At 38.2% G+C, this 21,629-nt stretch overlaps 1 protein-coding gene across 1 annotated transcript; it reads right to left on the bottom strand.

Annotated features, from left to right (window-relative positions):
* Positions 1-614: 614 nt before the first annotated feature.
* On the bottom strand, positions 615-18,016 carry LOC105477332 (enamelin). Its single transcript, XM_011733805.3, has 8 exons — positions 17,963-18,016; positions 15,765-15,833; positions 15,599-15,643; positions 14,794-14,835; positions 12,945-13,199; positions 11,621-11,680; positions 9,675-9,728; positions 615-5,466 (listed from the first exon to the last, which is right to left on the bottom strand). The coding sequence occupies exons 1-8, from the start codon at positions 18,014-18,016 to the stop codon at positions 2,629-2,631; spliced, it is 3,417 nt and encodes a 1,138-aa protein (XP_011732107.2). The 3' UTR covers positions 615-2,628.
* Positions 18,017-21,629: the final 3,613 nt, after the last annotated feature.

The raw sequence follows: 21,629 nt of genomic DNA, 5'->3' as shown, positions 1-21,629 counted from the left end.
TGGGAGGCCAAGGTGGACGGATCACTTGAGGTCAGGGGTTTGAGACCAGCCTGACCAACATGGTGAAACCCTGTCTCTATTAAAAATACAAAACTTAGCCACGCCTGGTGGCACACATTTGTAATCTCAGCTACTCAGGAGGCTGAGGCACGAGAATTGTTTCAACTCGGGAGGCAGAGTTTGCAGTGAGCCGAGATCATGCCACTGCACTCCAGCCTGGGCAACAGAGCAAGACTCCATCTCACAAAAAAAAAAAAAAAAAGAAAAAGAAAAAAAAAGAAAACAGTTATTTTCTGGAGAGACATTTTCCCTTCTTTTTACAGTGTGTTTTCAAATTCAAAATTTGTTTTCTTTTGGTCACACTATACTTTTTTAGAAAAAAGATTTACCTATGCTCAAGACAGCTTGGAAGGGTCATACTATACTTTTTACATTTTACATTGCAGCGATCTCAGATGGCAGTTTAAGCAGCAGCGTCTCATAAATTCAGATATGTCAACATATCTGCCAAAACAATTATGTGAACCCATACATTTTGGTGAAATATGAAGTGAGTATCTTGTAATGAAAGTACTCATATTGAGATTTCAAAAAAATCATTTGGAAAAATAAACTAGTGAAACAATAACATTTTTATTTTGAAAGGATAATTCTTAAAAGACAGTTTTATACAGAATAAGTTAATGAATTTTTCAATGTGTGGTTAAAATATAAAACTGGCCAGGGGGAGGGGAATGTAAGCACTAGGGGATGGCCTGGATAATCTACCTCTAAGGTCCCTTCTTACACTGAAATTCTATGATGGAAATGTTGCTGAATATATAAAGCTACAGAGTGGTGGCTCATTCAGCATCCCAGATGGTCGCCTTTCAGGAAAAGCAGACTATGGTGTTTTCATGGGAGTTTTGAAAGTCATTAAAAAATCAATTGATATATATTTATTGGGTACCTTCTATGTTCAAGACACTGTGCTAGGTGCTTTAGAAGCTTCAAGGGCAAGATTCCTTTTCTCAGGAAGTTTTCAACATTGTATTTCCCCAAATGTTTGAGATCTTCTTATGAAGTCTGCCCCTGAACATTTATCCCAAGAAATCTCTTAAAGTTATAAGGTATGCTTTTAGGCAATTCTGAGAATGTTTCCTGCTCTAGGCAAGGGATATCCAGATAATAGGCCAACATGTTATTAATAAGAATAATAATCACTGATGTATTATAAGCAAGGTATATAGAAATATCCAGTTTTCAAAATAATTTACACAATTTATTCAAGATACCAAGAAAAAGTGTCTGTAAATAATTCTGCATGGACTTGAAGAATGTTTAGTAGTAGCACATACTGGTAGAATCACTTATGTTGAACTAGTAAAACAAAACAAAACAAAACAAAACAAAAAAAAACACAACTAAACATTGAGTTTTTATTTAAGAGAGTGTTTCCCAAAATGTCTTCTACAGATCCTGCGGATTATAACTTGGTGGTGTATGGCAAGTCCTAGTCCTTTTTCCTGGATGTGCAGTCTCAGAGCAGCAGTTTCTTCAGTTCCTCATTCTCCACCTTCCTAAGCCTTTTCCCTAGGCTGCTAGTCCTGGGTATCCCATCTTCCCTTCTCCTTAAATACGTCTCTCTAACTGAACTGTGTCTACTTGGTAGGGACCCTAAGATAACTAAAAAAAAGTAGCTATCAGTGTCTACCATTTCCAAAATAAATTCTATAATGATGGTTAAGCTGGGTCAATAAAAAATTAGGGTACGATTTAGAGAGTGGATACAAAAAGGAAGAGAGTGACATGCGGTCAAGATGAAAATGGTGTAGCAGGGAAAAAGATAAACTGAAGGGAAGAAAGGAGTCAGAGAGGAGAGGGATTAGTTGACAAATGGTACATTGGGAGACAAAACAGATAGGTGGGAAGAGAGGAAGACATAATGGAGGAGGTAGACATAAAGAAAAGACTAGTAATGGTTAAAATAGCGAGCTTAATATGTAAGAAGTGATACATAGAGAGAAAAAGATGAGGAATAGAAAGCTAAATACAGAAAGTTTGAGGGAGAGAGAAAAGAAGGAAGAAAGCTAAGAAAAGGAAATGATAAAGGTAAAGAGAGTGGCAGTGGAAGAAAAAAATGCTTGAAGAGAATATTGAGTAGGAAAAAACCTGACAAGATCAACACAAGAAAAAAATGTACAGTGCATTAGGACTATGCTGATTTGTGGATCTCCATGTGTAGAATGGAAAGTTAATCTGCCTTTCAGTCTTGAAAAACCAATTTTGCAAGAATGGAACTTTGAGAGCAAAAAGAGAAGTCATCAGGCAAAAGGAAACTAACTCAGACAAGTAACTTCCAAGTTTCAAGGCAGGAGTGGTCATGACCTTCTTGCTTTTTTAAGGTCTGCACTAATTTGTGAAAGTGCTAAATCTGGTGATCCCCAGAGGCCCAATCTCAGCTCCACCTGGGTTGCTACTCCTAGCTCCACCTGGATTGCTACTCCTATTGCTGAGAGGGGAGAAAACTTAAGGATCACCAAGACAGTCAGATACTTAATTAAGTCTTGGGGAAAAAATTTTGGGAACCATTGGTATAGAATGTCAGTGATTTCTCTTCCCCCCAAGAATGCTTGGTTGAGATAACCCTTAGGCCTGAAGTAGTAAGCAGTCTTGTACCTGGTCCTCTGCATTGGTCCCTCTTTGAAGGAATTCAAATGGACTGCGTTCACCTGCATCAAGTGGGTCTGCATTTGTACTCTTAAATTGTTCCCCAGTAGCTAACTCAACCAATGTGTTAGGATTTTCAGTAGGCATAATTGAATCCCCATCAAATGGGCTTTGCCTTCCATTGCTAGATGGAGTTCCAGTGCTGGAAGAGTGATGCTTTGCTAATTTGGAGCCAAAGCATGGCAAATGCAGGATGTTAGATGGTCTTTGTTGCTGTCTCTCACTCTCATTTTCTTGGACTTGACTTTGGATGCCTTCTGGATTGGAGCCTTCATCAGGTGTACCAATAACAAGCTGCTCAGGAGTAAGGTCAACAGTTCTTTCATTGAGCTGGTTGTCTTCAAAAATTTGTTCCAGAATGTTGTTCCCATCTCCTCCAAGATCATTTTTGAGACAAGGTGTATTCTTTGCTTGAAGGGAACCGACTTCAGGAAATGGCATAATTCCCTTTTGGCCCAGTTGATTATTTATAGAACATGGTGTGTTCCTCCTCAGAGTGGACACATCATCTCTAAAAGGGTTTTCATTTTCCATCTTCTCTGAGCTGTTTCTTTGGCCTGGTAGGGTGCTTGTTGGGGAGATGATATGTCTTGTGTGCTTGCTATGACTACCTTCTGTATACAGAGGACTGGTGTCTTGGTTCTCCCCAGGTGCAAGACCATAGGATGGAGTGTAGTCTTGTAGAGCTAGTGGATTGTCCTTGGGTCCTGTGGAGCTACCAGTACAGCAAGAGCCTCTCTGGCTTAGGTGAAATAAATGTGCCTCTTTTTGACCTGATGGGTAACTTTGTGGGATGAAGTCAGGGAAAGATGAATGTTCTCTCTCTGGAGAATTCATCCTAGTCATTTGCATGCCATAGTTCAAATCCTCACCTTCATGCCACATTGGATTTTTCTGAAGCCCAACTGGAGTGTTACTGGAATAGGGCTGGTTACCTTTCTGGTCTGGTGGCCTAGCTGGGGCTTTTTGTAAATGTGTTGCCTGATCCCAGATATTTCTGTTAAAATATGGCCTTCTTTCTTTCTGACCGTGGGCTTGTATCCTGTGGTCCCAGGAATTCCATGAAGGAAATAGATTGCTTTCTTCTGGTCTAACGGCATTATTAACATAGTAACCCCTGCTCTCTGTAGGTGGTGACATAGTAGGAGCTGTATTATATGATGGAAAATTCTCATCCGGGTTCCATGGGTAGAATTCACTATAATAAAAATCCTCCCTTGGTTTTGATGGATTGTCTAAAGAATAGGGAGGATATTCCTTTGGCTGATTTGAGGTATATTGTTCACCTTCATAGTGCCTAACTGTTGGGCCCCCTTTGAAGCTCAACTCTTCACCCCATCTATTTTGTCCAGGAAAGACTTCATCTCCAGTTGGATCAATTGGGTCTTCTTCATTATAAGGGACTGTCTCCTTGTGGTCTGGGGTATTTATGGGGTAGAGTGAACTTTCTTTTTGCCCCATAGTATTGGGAGAATCATCTCTCTCATCCCATGTATTGCTTCTACGGTATGGTGAGTTTTCCCTGGGATCATAGGGGTTATATTCAGGGTAGAAAACCCTTCCTCTAGAACCATGGGAAGGATGGGGTAAATGTTCTTCTTGCCTCCCAGGATGTTCCTTAAAAGGTGGAGAGATTTCTTGGTGGTCCCAAGTATTTCTTCCAGCAGGAAAATGTTCTTTTGCAGAAGGGATTTCCTCAGGGTGTACAGCAGGCTGATATGCACTGCGCTTTAATTCTGGCTGATTAGTTTCTGATTCATATGGGATCCTTCTTGGTGCTAAAACCATCCCTTTGGGCAAAATCTGGCTTTGGGTTTGTCCATCAGAATTTGGTACTTTTCTGGAATCTTCCCTTGGGTAATAGGAGTTTTCATGTTGATCAACAGAATTAAAATTTGGGACTGGTGTATAACCCTCAGAGTGAGGCAGTTTATAATTTGATTTATTAACTTCATACTGTTGAGAGTTTCTCCCGGGGCTGGTTGGATTCTTTGTAGGAACTATTATTTGTTCTTTTGGACCCAGGTGCTTCTCCCTTGGATTTTGGATTTTTTCATTGTGAACAACAGGGCCATGTTTGGGACCAACTGGGGCAACATTAGTTCCCATAGGGTGTTTATTTGGCCCCTGAGGCTTTCTTCTGAGATTTGCTGGATTTCCTGCATAATTGAGATAATTGCCTCTTGAAATAGAAGGGTAAACTTTGTGATAAACTGGATTTCCTGGACGAACTACTTGTTTACCTTCCCAAGCGAAGGAGTTCCACTGAGGACCCCTTTGAACTTGTCGATTTCTGTAAAAAGGCCCATTCTGTCTGTGCCCCATGGCAGTACCAGTGGGATACCACCGTCTTCCTGAAGGAAAATTTCTTATATTAGGATTTGGATGATTTTCACGAATATTTGGCTGACTTGGTCTCCATGGGATTTGACTTCCTGGCCCTCCCTGGCCTGAAGTGTTGACTGCAGGGAGTGGGACAATCCCATTTTGAGCTGGAGGGTTGTTCCCAGTGTTCGGTCCTGGGATACTGTTTCCTGTGGGGCTGGTGTCATTTCCACCCTGACTCCCTTTAGGATTTGATTGGGTAGAATTCGTCTCAGTAACTGTTGAATTAGCTGTGGGTTCTGTGCCTGGACTTTCTGCTTTAGGAGGATCTTCTTCTTTGGGTTTTTCAAAATCTTGTTCAAACATTTCTTCTGAATAATAAGGAGGGCGACCCCCAAAGCCATGATATCCAAAATATCCAAAGTAAGGATTCTGTAGGAAAGAAAATGGAAATCAGTATTACCCTTTGTTTTCCACCATGGTGTTGCTTGGAATTTTTTAGTATAACAGGGAAATCTTATCAGTCACATGTTTCTTTTAACATTCATTAGCTTTACTTTCTTTCTTGAAATTTGATTCCTCCTTGGTTTCCATGACCATACTTTTTCTGGTTCTCTCTTCTGGTATTTTTTTCTGACCACTGGTCAGCTTTCTCTTTTTAGGTCTTATATATCTGAGGGTTTTTGTTTTGTTTTTAATGATTTCATCTTCCATTTTCCTAATTTTTCTGTTTTCTTTTTACATATCTCTTTTAAGATTTCTATTGCTCCTGTAATGCCAGCACTTTGGAAGGCCGAGGCAGGCGGATCACGAGGTCAAGAGATTGAGACCATCCTGGCCAACATGGTGAACCCCATCTCTACTAAAAATACAAAAATTAGCTGGGTGTGGTGGTGTGCGTGCCTGAGGTCCCAGTTACTCAGGAGGGTGAGGCAGGATAATCGCCTGAACCCAGGAGGTGGAGGTTGCAATGAGCCCAGATAGTGCCACTGCATTCCAGCCTGGTGACAGAGCAAGACTCTGTCTCAAAAACAAACAAACAAAAAAAAAATAAAAGAAGAAGAATTCTATTGCATCAGCCCATGCTTTCAATAGGCATACATGCTAACAACTCCCAAAGGCATAATTCTAACCCACAACACTCCCACCCAAGGTTGAGGCAGCAAAACATCTCCACTAAAGATTTCATGAGTACCTCCAACTGAATGCACCCAGAACTGGGCTCATCTCCTGCCAAATCTCCTCCTCCAATGTTCTATATTTGAGCAACATTCACCACTATCTGTACAGTTTCTCAAGTTTCTGCTCTCTCTTAGTACTCCAGACTATTAATAACCAGGTCCTATAAAATCTAAGCTTTCATCCTTGTTCCCACTTCCTTAATCCACAGTACCCCTGAACTGTTAGAATAGTTTTCTTACTGGCTACTCTGGATGCAGTCTTACTTTCCTTTAATCTTGCTTCTGCATTGCCATCAGAGTAGTAGAGGCTGAGAGTGGGTATATGGAAATTTGGCCCCTTTCCTCTTTAAATTTGTATTTAAAGTTCTCCTTTACAAAATAAACTCTAAATCCCTTAGAATAACATACAAAGCAGTACAACATGCTGCTAAAGAGTGGGGCTCTAGGCAGATGTGCATTAAAATCCCCATTCCACCAGTATTAGTAGTATGATTGTGGGTTAACCTTGGTTTATTCATTTGTAATATGGGGATGATAATAAAATAACGTCTACCTCATAGGTTGTCATGAGGGTCAAATGGGACAAAATGAGTACAGCTCAGTGCCGGGTACTTAGTGCCTGATAAGTGTTATATATTATATAATAATATAATTTTTTAATAATAATCTGGGCTATAACTATTACTTTCAGCCTCATTTCCTCCCCTTTGCACTTTATGCAGTTGCAAATCGCAACTACTCTGAATTCTCTGGGTTCTCTATTCTTTTTATGTTTCAGTGCCTTTGCACACAGCTCATTCATATTGAAACTTCTTCCACCGACACATTTATTCCCCTGGCAAACTTGACTCGTCCTTCAGAGCTCAGTTTGATTTCTACCTTCTGTGTCTTGACTTCCATGGGCAGAATTAGGTCCTATTCCTAGGAGTCCACAGCAGTACAGGTTTCTGTCATCACAATCATCCCACTGAATTTCAGTTGCCTATTTTCCTGGGATTCTTCCATTTAATTCTCTCATGTGAAGATTTGGAATGAAAACATTATGTTTCTCATCCTTGTTTTCCAGTACCGAGGAGTGGAGAATGCTCTTAATAAATTTTCATTTAATGAATGATTTAATCATCACGAATTCTGTCATTCAGTATGTTTGTTAGACATTTGTGTGGCATTTAAATCGTTTGATTTTTCTTTTAAAACAAATGAAATATAAAGAAAAAGTATTTTAATCCCCATTTGTTGATGGAGATGAGACAGACAGGTGAGGAAGTAACAAGATCATGCAGGAAATCAGGTAGTACCCTCAAGCGGTAGAATACAGACATCTTAGTTTTTGAGACAGGGTTTCTCTTTGTCGCCCAGGCTGGATCGCAGTGGCAAGATCAGGGTTCACTGCAGCCTTGACTTCCCAGGCTAAAGTGATCCTCCCACTTCAGCCTCCTGAGTAGCTGGGACCACAGGTGCATGCCACCATATTTGCCTAACATTTATTTTAGTCTCCCTATGTTGCCCAGGCTGGTCTTGAAATCCTGGGCTTAAGTGATCCACCTGTCTCAACCTCCCAAAGTGTTGGGATTACGGTGTGAGCCATTGTTCCTATCTAAATTCAGATTTCTTTACTTTTTTGTTTTTTGAGACTGAGTCTTGCTCTGTCGCCCAGGCTGGAGTGCAACGCTGAGATCTTAGCTCATTGCAACCTCCCCGTCCTGGGTTCAAGCGATTCTTCTGCCTCAGGCTCCACAGTAGCTGGGATTACAGGCCAGCACCACCACACCCGGCTAATTTTTGTATTCTTAGTAGATTTCACCATGTTGGTCAGGCTGGTCTCAAACTCCTTACCTCAAGTGATCCACCCGCCTCAGCCTCCCAAAGTGCTGGGATTATAGGTGTGAGCCACCTGTGCCTGGCCTGAATACAGGCTTCTTAAAGCCTATGGTAACTGCCTGGATCTTTCGGCTTCCTTTCTTATCTTACGCATATGAAAATTTGAAGTGCCAGTTTCTAGGTTGCATACAATTATCTGAATCATTTTTATTTGGGGTTATTTCATGATACATTTGAGAGCGCCTTATACCATTACTGACACAGTCATCTTCAATGTTATTTTATGAACAAGCACCTTATACCATTACCGACACAGTCATCTTCAATGTTATTTTATGAACAAGCGCCTTATACCATTACTGACACAGTCATCTTCAATGTTATTTTAAGAATAATCTCTGCCAGGTGCGGTGGCTCATGCCTGTAATCCCAGCACTTTGGGAGGCTGAGGTGGCTGGATCACCTCAGATACCAGTCTGGTCAACATGGTGAAATCCCATCTTTACAAAAATACAAAAATTAGCCAGGTGTGATGGCACATACCTGTAATCTCAGCTACTCGGGAGGCTGAGGTATGAGAATTGAATTGCTTGAACCCAGAAGGTGGAGGTTGCAGTAAACTGAGATTGTGCCACTGCACTCCAGCCTGGGTGACAGAGCGAGACTCTGTCTTACAAAAAAAAAAAAAAAAAAAAAAAAAGAAAAGAAAAGAAAGAAAGACAAGAAAGTGGCAGTCATTGCAGGGACTGAGCAGAGGAGCGACAAGATTAGACTATTGTTTTCACAGGGTCACTCTGGCTGCTATGCTAACAATAGATTGTGAGAGATGAAAAGACTTACTTACAAAATGTATATATACATAATCTTAAAGCTGAAAGGGACCTCTTAGAGCAAGTAATGCCAACCTCTCTTTTGTTTGAGACAGTCTCGCTCTGTCACCCAGGCTGGAGTGCAGTGGTGCTATGACTCACTGCAACCTCCACCCCCCGGGCTCAAGTGATGTCCCACCTGTCTCAAAAAAAAAAAAAAAAAAAAAAAGAAAAGAACAGTCTGTCCCCCACCCCCCAGTAAAGCTATTAAGTTACCACAGTTCACTGAAGACATATCACATATACAGGGAAAAAACAGTAAGTTCCAGGGGGGTGGGGTGCTATGTCACAATCACTAAAATGATATAGTGCTGGAATATTAAGAGTATATCACTCTGTGATATACATTTGGTTCTTCTCCTAGTGTGGTAGAGTAAAAAGGCCATTGAACAGAGTGACAGAAGACTTGGGTGCGGGGTTCAGTTTATCCATAACTTAAAAGTGAAATTGAGTAGTAACTGATCTTTTCTTGGCTTCAATTTATTTGTATTAATATAATCAGGAAGTTAGATATCACTTAATTTCCTCTTGAGGATAACATTCTAAGAAACTCTTACTTTTTTTCTCTTTTTATCACTGTCTGGAGTCCAGCATCAATCTTTGGACCGCTAGCTTGATTTGTTTCACTTTTTTATTTTCTAAAAAATCACGGAAGCTTGAGCTACAGGTTCATGTGTTGGATTTTAACTTTTTTATTAGATGTGGATAAAAAAGCAGTGGTGAATAGACTGTAATTTCCAGTGGAGAATATAGTTTTACTTGTACTTACCCCGCCTTCTTCATTGCTGGCTGGTGGGCGTCCATAACCTGGTGGCGGTAACCTCTGAGAAGTGAAAAACACAGTGAACACAGGAGAAAACCACTTTCGATGCTGCCATTTGTAAGACTCAGGGTGTCTAAAAATAGCTCAAGTCAGTGATCGAGCTCAGTTAGTACTCTGAGCTTTTAGCCTTTGAATTATTAGCTCTCACAGTCCAGCTGCTAAGAATTATGATCTAACAGTGAACACTGGTAAATACAAAGGCTTCAGCTGGATCCCAGATTATCCTCCTTAAAATACTCTGTATGGCTGCATCTCCTGGCAATCCTCCTTACCACCTCTAACACTCAAAACATACCCTCCACAACCCCCAACAAACACACACCATGCACACACATACAGAGAGAGAGGGTGAGAGAGAGAAATTTGAGTGCTGTTAGAATCCAAGCATCCATATTAGAGCATCTAATAATAGAGATTAAGTAACAATGTTGTTTTTAGAATGTGGCTTCATGTTTAGGGAGACAAACTGCAAACTGACAATCCTTGGATTATTACTATGATATTTTTATTTGACTAAAGTTAATTCTTCTAATCAAACTTGGAGGCCGAGTTTCTGCCTCTCAAGTTTTATGTAGATGAGATTAATAGTTACTTCAGCATTAGAATCATGTTTATCTGTTTTTAAAATCTTTACCTTATACTGCCTTAATTTCCTTAGTTCAGCATAGGTAATAAAAGAAAGTCACTCTTTCAAGGAGGAAAAATGTAAGGAACTCTTACTCTTTAAAATGAATTGTTCCTCATTGATAAAAAGCCTTCCTGGTTATAGAGTTGTAGACAAGGAAAACCTATGTCATAGCTGAATGAACAGTCAACAAATATTTCCTGTTGTTTTGTTTGTTTAGCAGCAACTGGTCGTTAATATTTCTTTAGTTCAAAAAGTTTATTTTGCCATTCATATTTTTAACGCCTATGATGCAATTTCAGTATTATCTTTTATTTTAATGATTTTAAACATTTAAGATTCTTTGAGGCTTTTTGTAAATAATATTTTGCAAGATTTTTTTTTTTTTGAGACGGAGTCTCACTCTGTCACCTAGGCTGGAGTGCAATGGCACGATCTCAGCTCACTGAAACCTCTGCTTCCTGGGCTCAAGTGAGCCTCCTCCCTCAGCCTCCAAATATCTGGGATTACAGGTACCTGCCATCACACCCAGTTAATCTTTGTATTTTTAGTAGAGACGAGGTTTCACCTTGTTGGTCAGGCTGATCTTGAACTCCTGACCTCAGGTGATCCGCCTGCCTGGGCTTCCCAAAGTGCTGGGATTACAAGCATGCACCACCATGCCTGGCAAATTTTTGTATTTTTTGTAGAGACAGGGTTTCACCATGTTGGCCAGGCTGGTTTTGAACTCCTGACCTCAAGTGATCACCCACCTTGGCCTCCCAGAGTGCTGGGATTACAGGTGTGAGCCACCGTGACCAGCCCCAAGATTCTTTATAATGATATATCTGTGGCTAGAAACAGTAAGATAGGATGAAAATGTCTTAGTCTAATTATAGCTCACCCTATGGTTTTCAAACTCCATTTTGTCCTGTGTCCCAATTTCCCCATTACATTAAATGAAGATAATTTTTTTTTTTAAATTTCTTAAGGATGTGGGGAAATAGTAATGAAGTAGCACAACCTTTTAATGTTAATTTATTAGCTAAGTTATTTGTATCTGTTTGGGGATTTAGGTTGTATTTATGTCACTAATTTGTCTGAGTATGAAATTCAAAAAATTCTCTGTTCCTTTTCTGCATGATTACTGATGCGCTGGTTTTGTTTCATACCATCTACTGATTGGTATATGGTATTCCATTAGAATGTATGAATTTATATTAATTTAAACTATAACATACTAATATTATTTTTCACTTATAGTGTAAAGAAAAAAACAATTTATCACCTGTGGAATTTGCCATGGTGGTGGATAGAGGAATAGCCCATTTCCAAATGGTGGGAATGCCTAGAGAGAAAGAAAGAATCAGAGTGATGTGGTATTGAGAAGAATACATAAAAAAAATGAAGCAAACCAACTAAATACAATTGAAACTTGGCAGTCTACATTTCACTTTGCATTAAAGTGTGTGTTTTTTATAGGGCAAAGATGATAATGATAATAACAATTAGTATTATTGGACACACGTTCCAGGCTCTGTGCTGAGCATTTTATATTGTTAAACTCATTTCATTCTCATATAACCATAGAAGATATAAACTATTACTATTCCCATTTGACTTAAGAACATGAAGTTCAGAGAAGTTTGATCACTTGCCCAAAATCTCATAGTTCGTAAATGATTGAAGCCAGGATTCCAATCCAGGAGTGTCTTTTCATTCAATTTTGTGTTCCCTACATCTGTAATAGTGTCTGATAATAAGTGTTAACTGACCAAAAGCCAGTGTTTTCTTTTTAGTTTTTGAGACAGAGTCTTTCTCTGCTGCCCAGGCTGGAGTGCAGTGGCATGATCTTGCCTCACTGCAACCTCCGCCTCCTGGGTTCAAGCGATTCTCCTGCCTTAGCCTCCTGAATAGCTGGGATTACAGGTGTGTGCCACCAAGCCCAGCTACTTTTTGTATTTTTAGTAGAGACAGGGTTTCACTATGTTGGCCAGGCTGGTCTCGAACTCCTGACCTCAGGTGATCTGCCTACCTTGGCCTCCCAAAATGTTGGGATTACAGATCTGAGCCACTGTGCCTGGCCTAAAAGCCAGTATTTTTGAAGCTCCCCCCACACTGGATGAGCTCTTGAGAAACCATTTGCACATCTTCTTACCTTGTGTCATACTAGTACTGGAAGCAATGTTAATTTAAGAGCAATATTTTAGACCATCAAAGCATAGATCTGGATGAAACTTGGAAACCATTTAGTTTACTCATGGGGAAACTGAAACCTAGAAAGGTGAAGTAACTTGTTCAATATCATACGACTAATAAGGACCAGGTATAGGACTTGAATCTTTGATTCTCAACTGTTAGATTAGTGCTCATGTTATTACACCATGTTGTCTCTGTAATTTAAAAGGAGCTTTTAAAAGGCAACAGTATTTGGGTAATTTGAACCAAACAAGATTGGAGTTGACTTGCCATGCAGTTTTGGATGCATGTCAAAACAAAAGATGGTACTGCAACATAGCACCTGTATTGAAGTGTGTATATGGGGGTGGCATGGCCCTCCAAATCTCTCCGAGGCTATTTACAGATATGGAATTTTTCTGTGCAAGTCTCACCTGAGGTGGCTGAGCTTCCTCTTCGGGCTGGGCTGGAGTATGCGATGGCTGCTTCAAAGGCCGCTTTTGTGGTGGCTTTTTTGACTGAGTCTGGTTGGGTTTCTGGGTTTCTTGGGTCTGATCAGTCTTATTATGACGTTTTTGTGCTGAGGGTTTCTGTGGGTGCCATGGTGGTGGCTGAGGCCACATGGGCATCTGGTACTGTGGAAATTGCTGAGGGAGACCGTTTCCAAAGAAGGGCCCCAGGTGTGCCAACTGAAAGGGTAGCAAATAATAGTGAAATCGTAATAGAGTTGAGGTTCAGTCTCTCTCCATCCTCTAACGTCATCGTCCAAAACTCAGTCAAAGAGCTTAAAAGTCCTATGGAACTTGACTTAACTATGGAAGCTTTGAGATCTTTAGTTAGATTTTCCTTACACACAGTCTTACAGAATTAACTTCAGTCTTCTAGAAAGCCAAACAACCAAAACAAACTAAAAGGCAGAACTAGGTGAGAAATCTCAGCTTAAGAATTTGACTGATGATTTTCTAACTCTGAAACTCTAACTCAGGTCGGAAGTATACAAGTCAGGTTACAGAAAATTTAATGTTGTATTCAGAACCCATGTGATTTGTTATAAGGCTGGATAAAGAAGAGAAAAAACAAAAATAAGATAAAGTAAGTGAGATTGTAAAGCAAAAAATAAAAAACAAGAAAAATAGGAAAAGAGAGGATAAAAATTCAGTCTGTGTAAACACATTTATATGGTGTCTGCGTTTCTTGGTTACAGGTGGATCCTCATTAAATCCATTTTTGTTATCAAAATCGCCACAATTACAAGGTTGGGCAGGGAAGCAAAAGTAGTTATAATCTAAAAATGTTAATTTATAAATTTATGATAATTTATAAAAATGCTAATTTCTAAATTTATGATAATTTATGTATGGTCAGTCTTGCAACATCAGTTCTCATCAAAATATTTCCTCCCTGGTTTAACACCTGTCTCTATCCCCAGTCTTCATTAATTAGTTTCTTGCTATCTCTTGGATGATGTACCCATGCTTTGTGGATTGATGAAATTCAAAATTGCAAACAACTAAGTTGGTAAAAATTTCAAATCACAGGCAAAGTCACTAAAACTAAAAACAAGGGTATGAAAAAGTTGAGCCAATCAAAAGCTGAGGAAGAGGAAATTTACAATGATTATTTTAATCAAAGAACTTTAAAAGAGAATGACTTGAATAAAAAGGATTACAAAAAAATGGATGTAGTCCTTGATTTTCCCCTCAAAATGGCCCTCATGATCATTTCACGGAAATCAAAAGTGATGTGTAGTGTTATTGTGCTAACATAGAATTTTATCAGAAAAATTGTGCCAAAGAACCACCTGATACTTGATTTATCAGTTTGTTCTGATAATTAGCATACAGTGACAAGAATAACCTATATTTATTTAAAGAACATAAAACTTGCTTTGTAACTGTAGTGTTATCTTTCAAGATAATCCAAGTAAAATTTATCCCCCACCAGTACTTACTCTGTTATTTTTATTGTCATTATTTGTGACATCTTATGTGATATTTTCACAGAACTATTTTTTCTTGACTATACATTTGAGACTCAGTCTCAAATAAATAACATTTCTAATTAGTAATTATTTGGATTTACATGAAAGAACAATAGTAATGAATAAGAAGAAAATTTGGTGTGAGAGGATGGGGCAATACTTTTTCCATCTTGAAACTTTTGTAATGATTACATTATACTTAAAACATGTGGATTGGTGTCTCTATTGGCTAAGGCAAACTTTATAATGGAGTTATCTAGATAAACTAGAAATCACCAGAAATAACATAAAGAAAAACTTACATGTGGGAGGGTCATAAAGTTGAATTGATTATACCGCATCATCTGCAACCAAAGGAATCCATTAATATGATACAAAGTGAAACTTTTATTAAATCAATGCACAAATCATAAAAAAATAAGTAAAATTTCTTTTTCAACCTGAGAACTTCCCAGTGTAAAAATTTCCGATTTTAATGCACAACAGTCATATTATCTTTTACTACTTATGCTTGAATTTTAAGTAAGTGTACAATTAAATTTTAAGAAGCTTCTCAGGCACTTTAACTTTTAAGTCAGAATTTTATTTTGAGAAGAATCAATAAAGAATCACAGAAAATAAAAATCTGGTCTACTCTAAAGTTTTTGAATGTTCTGTTCTATACTTTGAGAGTTCAGGATTTGAGAACATGAGAATTATGTGACAAGATGATTCATCTTTCTGATATGTATTGAATTTGATTAATGATCTGGGCTATGAGTCATGTAAAAGATATTTATATTTTTAAGCATCTACCTTTTAATAACCCTTGATACTATTGGTCACTTTTGCTAGCTAAAAAACTTAGCAAATAAGGTAACATCAACTAGATTTTAACACAAATCCACATTTACTTTGAAAGGGAACATTGAAGTACATAGGTAGGCTGATGGCTGGGGAAATTACTACTTTGCCTCGATTTGAGAGTTTAAGACTTCCAACTCTCCCTCTTTTTACCTCTTTCATAAGAAATATTATATATCAGACAATTTTCCAATGTTCTCCTTTTTAATAAACTTGTGAGATAGGACTCTGGATAACGTCTCCCCTGAGACTGAACATACATACCTCCTCACTTTTACTGCTAAATCCAGGCATTCGGGGCATGTGCATCTGGAAGTAAGAGAATGCCAGTGACAAATGCAGAACATCAGCTGAAATAAGTTCAACAATGTTCCTAAGCTATACAATGATAGAACACAAAGAGAAGAGCTAACATTTAAAAAATACTCACTGGCATAGCAACAGAATTACCAAGAAGCCCCAGAAAGACCAGGAGAATCTTCATTTTTCCTTTTGGTACCTAGAATAAAAAACTGATTTTTATTTTTGGTCTGTGAAATAAGTATGCTTAGGGCACTCTGCACTTACCTAGCTACTAGCCTACTTGTCTGTCAAGGAGAGTATGGAAATAGATAAGGTCCCTGCTGCCATTTTTATTTTATGTCAAGAAACTATTAGATAGTTATCACCTGGTACTTTTCAAGCTGCCAAAAGAGTCAGATTAAAAGGAAATATAAAAGTGTGTGTGTGTGAGAGAGAGAGAGAGAGACAGAGAGACAGGGGAACAGAGAGAGAGAGAGAGAGAGAGAGAGAGAGAGAGAGAAAGAGAGAGATTTCATAGCACCAGAATGTGAAAATTAGAAATTAGGTTATCCCCAAAGTAGGAATATTAATGGGGTTGAGTTTCTAGTTACTAGTTGATTTGTAAAGGAATAGTGATGTCCAACTACATTCATCGTACCGAATAATCTTAGTTTCAAGGAGAGCACACTACAAAATCAAAACTTTGTGCTACTTTCTAAGACGTTGTAGAAAATATTCTGTTACATAGAGACTAAGTAAACTGGAATATTCAGAATTATTTTTTTCCTGGTTTCCTCTATTGTTCCTATTGTTATTATTATTATCATCATCATCACTTCCTTTAAAAATCACTTATGCGACCAGGTACGGTGGCTCACACCTTAATCCCAGTACTTTGGGAGGCTGAGGGGGGCGGATCACCTGAGGTCAGGAGCCCGAGACCAGCCCAGCCATCATGGTGAAAACTTGTCTCTACTAAAAATACAAAAATTAGTCAGGCATGGTGTCTCACACCTGCAATACCAGCCACACGGGAGGCTGAGGCAGGAGAATCACTTGAACCCAGGAGGCGGAGGTTGCAGTGAGCCGAGATTGTGTTGTTGCACTCCAGCCTGAGCAACAGAGCGAGACTCTGTCTCAAAAAAAAAAAAAAAAAAAAAAAAAATCACTTATGTTCTAAGGTGGTTAGGAAAATAGGGAGAAATAGGAAATAGGCAGAATAGTAAATTTATCTCTTTATTAGATACCTTGATTAAACATATAGACTTATGTATGAAGTTTGGAGATTGTTTTTAACGGGGTTCATTCATTTATCCCACTCTAGTTAATTATGAAAGACTTGTAAAATTAAGTCTTGTATTTACATCTTTGAACAAAGTTTATTCTGAAACACTTACTTGAGTAATTTCTTAAGAAAACTTTCTATTTGCATATACAATAGAGGAAAATAAAAGATTTTAATCAGAATGATTCATTTTCATTGTATATCAGATATAGCCCATTTCCTAGCATAGTAACCAACATGTAGACACCCAGTTGTTATTCATTCCTTTCGTTCTTTCTTTTCTGGACATAAAATGCATCTAGCATAATTGGACCGATGCCTACCCTTCTGTTTACTTCCTATAGGAGCAACATAAATGATGCTTTAGCATTTTTATAATGGACATTTTCCTAAATTGTGGGTGTAATGAGTTTTCTTTCATATATTAGAAAAAATGGTAGAATGTAATTAAACAAAGGAAGCAGTGGTATGTAAATACCTTTCCTACTGTTTAAAGATTTTCAGAGTTAGAATATCATAGAGAATGAAAAACAACAGCTGAAACTAGTGTGTTTAGTATAGGATACAACAATATGTGGAAACTAATAAAGAGAATACTGGTGAAAGTTTTCTTTGCTAAATGTTTCTAAGATTATGGCCCAAGATTTAAGGGTACTTTTGGATGGTTAATTTCTGCCTTGCTTAATCATTCATCTCATCTCTCTAGTAGCTGTCACAGTGATTCTTGATAATATATATAGCCTTTATATTTGCAAATAGAAAACTCATTTTCTCTTCTGTAAAATTAGTGTATTATGTTGGATGACTGAGATCCCTTCCATCTCTAACAGTTCATGATTAAAATCTATAATTAGTTATTTTTTGAGTTGAAAGTAACACTCATAATGATTGCCACAAAGTACAATGACTTTGTAAGTTCTTCTTCCATTCCATCTGTGAAAGCAGACGCTCTTTAATTCTTCTGATATATTTCAGTAGTGTTTGGCCCTCTCAAGTGTATTTCTGACAGTATCTAGTTTGAGAACCTGTATGTATTGGCAAAAATAAATGAAAGTACTCACCAAGTTGTCTAGTTTAGGAAAAGAGGTTCCATGCCTGCACCGAAGCACCAACATTTTTTTTCAGCAAAATTTTTATAAGCCTTTAAGAAAAATACAGCTTTAGCATGAGAAGAAACTAAATTATAGAAATGGAACAAATAAATGAAATGAATAGCAAAGCTTCAGTTCTAAGGCAGAACATGTCATGTTAATTATTTTATCCAGTCATACCTGTATTAGGGGGCCACAAAATCAAGTTTAATCTTCTGTTGCTTTAAAAGTAGGATGAAAGCTAAATCAGAGAGGAAATGACACAGGCACTGTATTTTGAGATACTTCTAGGGCAATGGTGACAAAACTAGACTTCACTATGGGGAAATGTACAAAGTCACAGTATTAAAGGAGGTCTAAGAAGGCTGGAAAAAACTTATAAGAAAAATAAATGCACCAAATAAACTGAGGAGTTTAAAGTTTTATCAGAAGATTAGTCTGCATACAATGACTACACAACCAACAACAATGAATGAAATAAGGAGAATTAACCAACATCTAGGAATTAAATTCATTATTTGGCACTATATGTAATTTATGTTGATAATCTCTAATACTTACCCAATGCCAATTAGAAGCTGTAATATATAAAAAATAATTTTTACTTGAACTTTGTTAGCTTGCCTTTGAAATATATTCTTAATGGTCTATAGTGGAAATGACTACAAATTGCTGAAGCCAGGGAGATCTCAAGAAGCAAGACACATTTATTTCTTAATGATAAAACAAAAATTCTTCAGTCAGATATCATGTGCAGCATCAAAAAGGCTCAAAATAAAAAGATTCCTCCTTGGCAGAAAGCTTGGCCCAGCAAGGTTCCATTTAAGCACTGTTGTAGACCTGCATAACCAATCAGCTTTGAGGAAAATGGTTTTGCCATCACAAGAGTTTAAAGTAAAAAACACACATCAAATTTAAAATTTAGAATGTGTTATTATAGGAGCTGTCAAGTCAAGTCTCTTATTATGTATAATAACAGTCCAGGAAAATGAGCTTACAGCAGTGAGATTTAGAAGATGCTTCCCTTGGTGAATTTGGGCTTTGAGGTATAGAAACTTTGTTTATAACAAAGATATTTTGGGAACAAAGGCGAATATTATCTGTATGCTATTTACATAAGTCAGTTGCCTTCATCAAAAGGCAGACTAATATATATATTTACTTAATATACATTTTTATGTAATTAAAATGAACTAGAATGTTATAACTATGGATGGCAACTCAGCGACTTGATTTAATTTGTATTACATAAAGCTAGCAGGACATAGTGTTCTTTTTGAAGTCAAATATAATCCAGTCACTGGGGATTCAGACTTTTAGATGAGTCGGGTACAATGGCAAATGAAATCTCGGCTATCATGATAATACAACCTAATGAAAACAGGACTTGAGAAATTCACTGAAGTAGTTATGTTATGGATTTTTTTCCTGAAATCTGACTTTCCATAATAAAGGTTTCACTTTCAAATAAATGTGCCAATTACACTTTTAATTGACAAGAGCAAGCTTTGCTATCTTTGCTTAACTTGGATTCTCCTGTTCTGTTATGGCTTTACAAGAGAAAACATTTGTTGTGGTGATGTTTGCTTATTTTAATGTTGGGATTTAAAAACCAAGAAAGATTGGATTTGATGGCGAAACCTGGTTCCTACCTGGTATGATTGTGTATGTATGTTAATCCAGTGGTTGCCCATGGTGCTGTTCTTCCAAGGACAGAGAAGTGCTGTGTCATTCGTTTTGGGCCAAATAACATTGTATTTCTTAGTGCCTCCCTGCTCCACGTATTTAGTGCCACAAATAATAAAAATGTACTAGAATATATGACTTTAAATGAAGCTAGGACTATCTTTTAACTCTACATGTATCCAGGACGTGCAAAGTTAAATGTGCTTCAAGTACCTGCTTGCCTTTGTCTGATTTTGTAGAAACTGAGTAGTATTTATCACGCTGTGTGCACATTGAGATGAATTTGCAAATGGTAGGACACTTATGGAACAGTGGCCTACAGTGTGTTCTTGGAAGTGAAATGGGAGTTCTGATGCTGGATGGCCTGGCCTATCCTGTGCCCATTCATGTAGAGGGTAATTTTTGATTTTGGCTTTACCCATATAGGTTATTGGGAGTTGCCACTAAACCTCACTTTTGATAACTTTCCTCTATTTACCTTTGTTCTCTTGGCCACAAGAGTGATTAGTTGTCATGAAATAATTTATGTTTCTAAAATCCAGCCAAGCTATTGAATGAGTGAATTCTTAGTAGTGTTGGATTGGATTGGAAGAATTACCAAATTTTCTTTTTTTTTTTTTTTTTTTTTTTTTTGAGACGGAGTCTCACGCTGTTGCCCAGGCTGGAGTGCAGTGGCGCGATCTCGGCTCACTGCAAGCTCTGCCTCCTGGGTTCACGCCATTCTCCTGCCTCAGCCTCCTGAGTAGCTAGGACTACAGGCGCCCGCCACCGCGCCTGGCTAATTTTTTGTATTTTTAGTAGAGACGGGGTTTCACTGTGGTCTCGATCTCCTGACCTTGTCATCCGCCCGCCTCGGCCTCCCAAAGTGCTGGGATTACAGGCTTGAGCCACCGCGCCCGGCCTCCAAATTTTCTTTCATGGAAAAAAAAAAAAAAAGAAGTGCTCAAACTATACATTTTTTTTTTTTTTTTTTTTTTTTTTTTTGAGACAGAGTCTGGCTCTGTCACCCAGGCTGGAGTGCAGTGGCGTGATCTTGGCTCACTGCAACCTCTGCCTCCTGGGTTCAAGCGATTCTCCTGCCTCAGCCTCTCATGTAACTGAGATTACAGACATGAGCCACCATGACCGACATATAAAATGTTTTGAAATCAGTCCTTTATGACTTTTTTCCCCTTCACTTTATCTCTATTTACTCTGTAAATTATTTTTCCCTTCAGACAATTATAACTGTTTGTGAAACATGTTTACGATTTGGCTTAAATTTTTAAAAAATGTATCTCTTTGATTTTTTCTCTACATTACCCTTCTCAGTCTTAAAACAAGATGTGTTAACCTGGGAGCTGAAACCTAAGAAATTGCATATAAGAATTTGTGCATTTGTGTGTAAATGTTCCTTTTTTTCTCCCCCTGAAAAAGAACCCGTATTCTCCAGGGGGCCTGTGAACTTCTTACTTCTCTTTGCCTCCACTTTTTAAGATCCTCTCATTGCTCTAGATTTTAAGCCAGCAGGAGCAGAAAAGTCTTTTAATTTCATACTCTAGATGTGAAGGAAAGAGGCTGGGTTTTGGAATTGCCAGATCTAAGTTTAAACCTTCCACAAATTATCCAGCTGTTCAATTTCCTGTTCAGTAAAATGAGGGTAATATTACCTTCCTCATAAGTTTCCTCTAAGAAATGAATGAAGTAATAAATATAGCTTGGGCAACAAAGTGGGACTCCATCTCTACAAAAAAAGATATTAACCAGGCACAGTGGTGTGTGCCTGTAGTCCCAGCTACTTGGGAGGCTGAGAGGGCTCCTCAAGGAGCCCAGGAGGTCAAGGTTGCAGTGAGCCATGATCGCACCGCTGCCCTCCAGCCTGGGTGAGACAGAGAGCACCTTGTCTCAAAAAAAAAAAAAAAAAAAAAAAAAAAAGTGAAATGCCTGGCTCCTAGTAGCTGACTATCAGTGA

Source organism: Macaca nemestrina, chromosome 3 (assembly GCF_043159975.1).
Source record: "Macaca nemestrina isolate mMacNem1 chromosome 3, mMacNem.hap1, whole genome shotgun sequence".
Classification (NCBI taxonomy): domain Eukaryota; kingdom Metazoa; phylum Chordata; class Mammalia; order Primates; family Cercopithecidae; genus Macaca; species Macaca nemestrina.
This window is presented reverse-complemented; position numbering and strand designations above follow the sequence as displayed.

What these genes read in the sequence shown, in the direction of transcription:
- LOC105477332 (XM_011733805.3), bottom strand. Translation starts at nt 18,016, where the DNA reads ATGTTGGTGCTTCGGTGCAGGCATGGAACCTCTTTTCCTAAACTAGAC. An exon ending in TTCCTAAACTAGACAACTTG is followed by an intron (nt 15,834 to 17,962) that starts GTGAGTACTTTC and finishes TTTTTATTCTAG; the next exon opens with GTACCAAAAGGAAAAATGAA. An exon ending in CACCATGGCAAATTCCACAG is followed by an intron (nt 9,729 to 11,620) that starts GTGATAAATTGT and finishes TTCACTTCTCAG; the next exon opens with AGGTTACCGCCACCAGGTTA.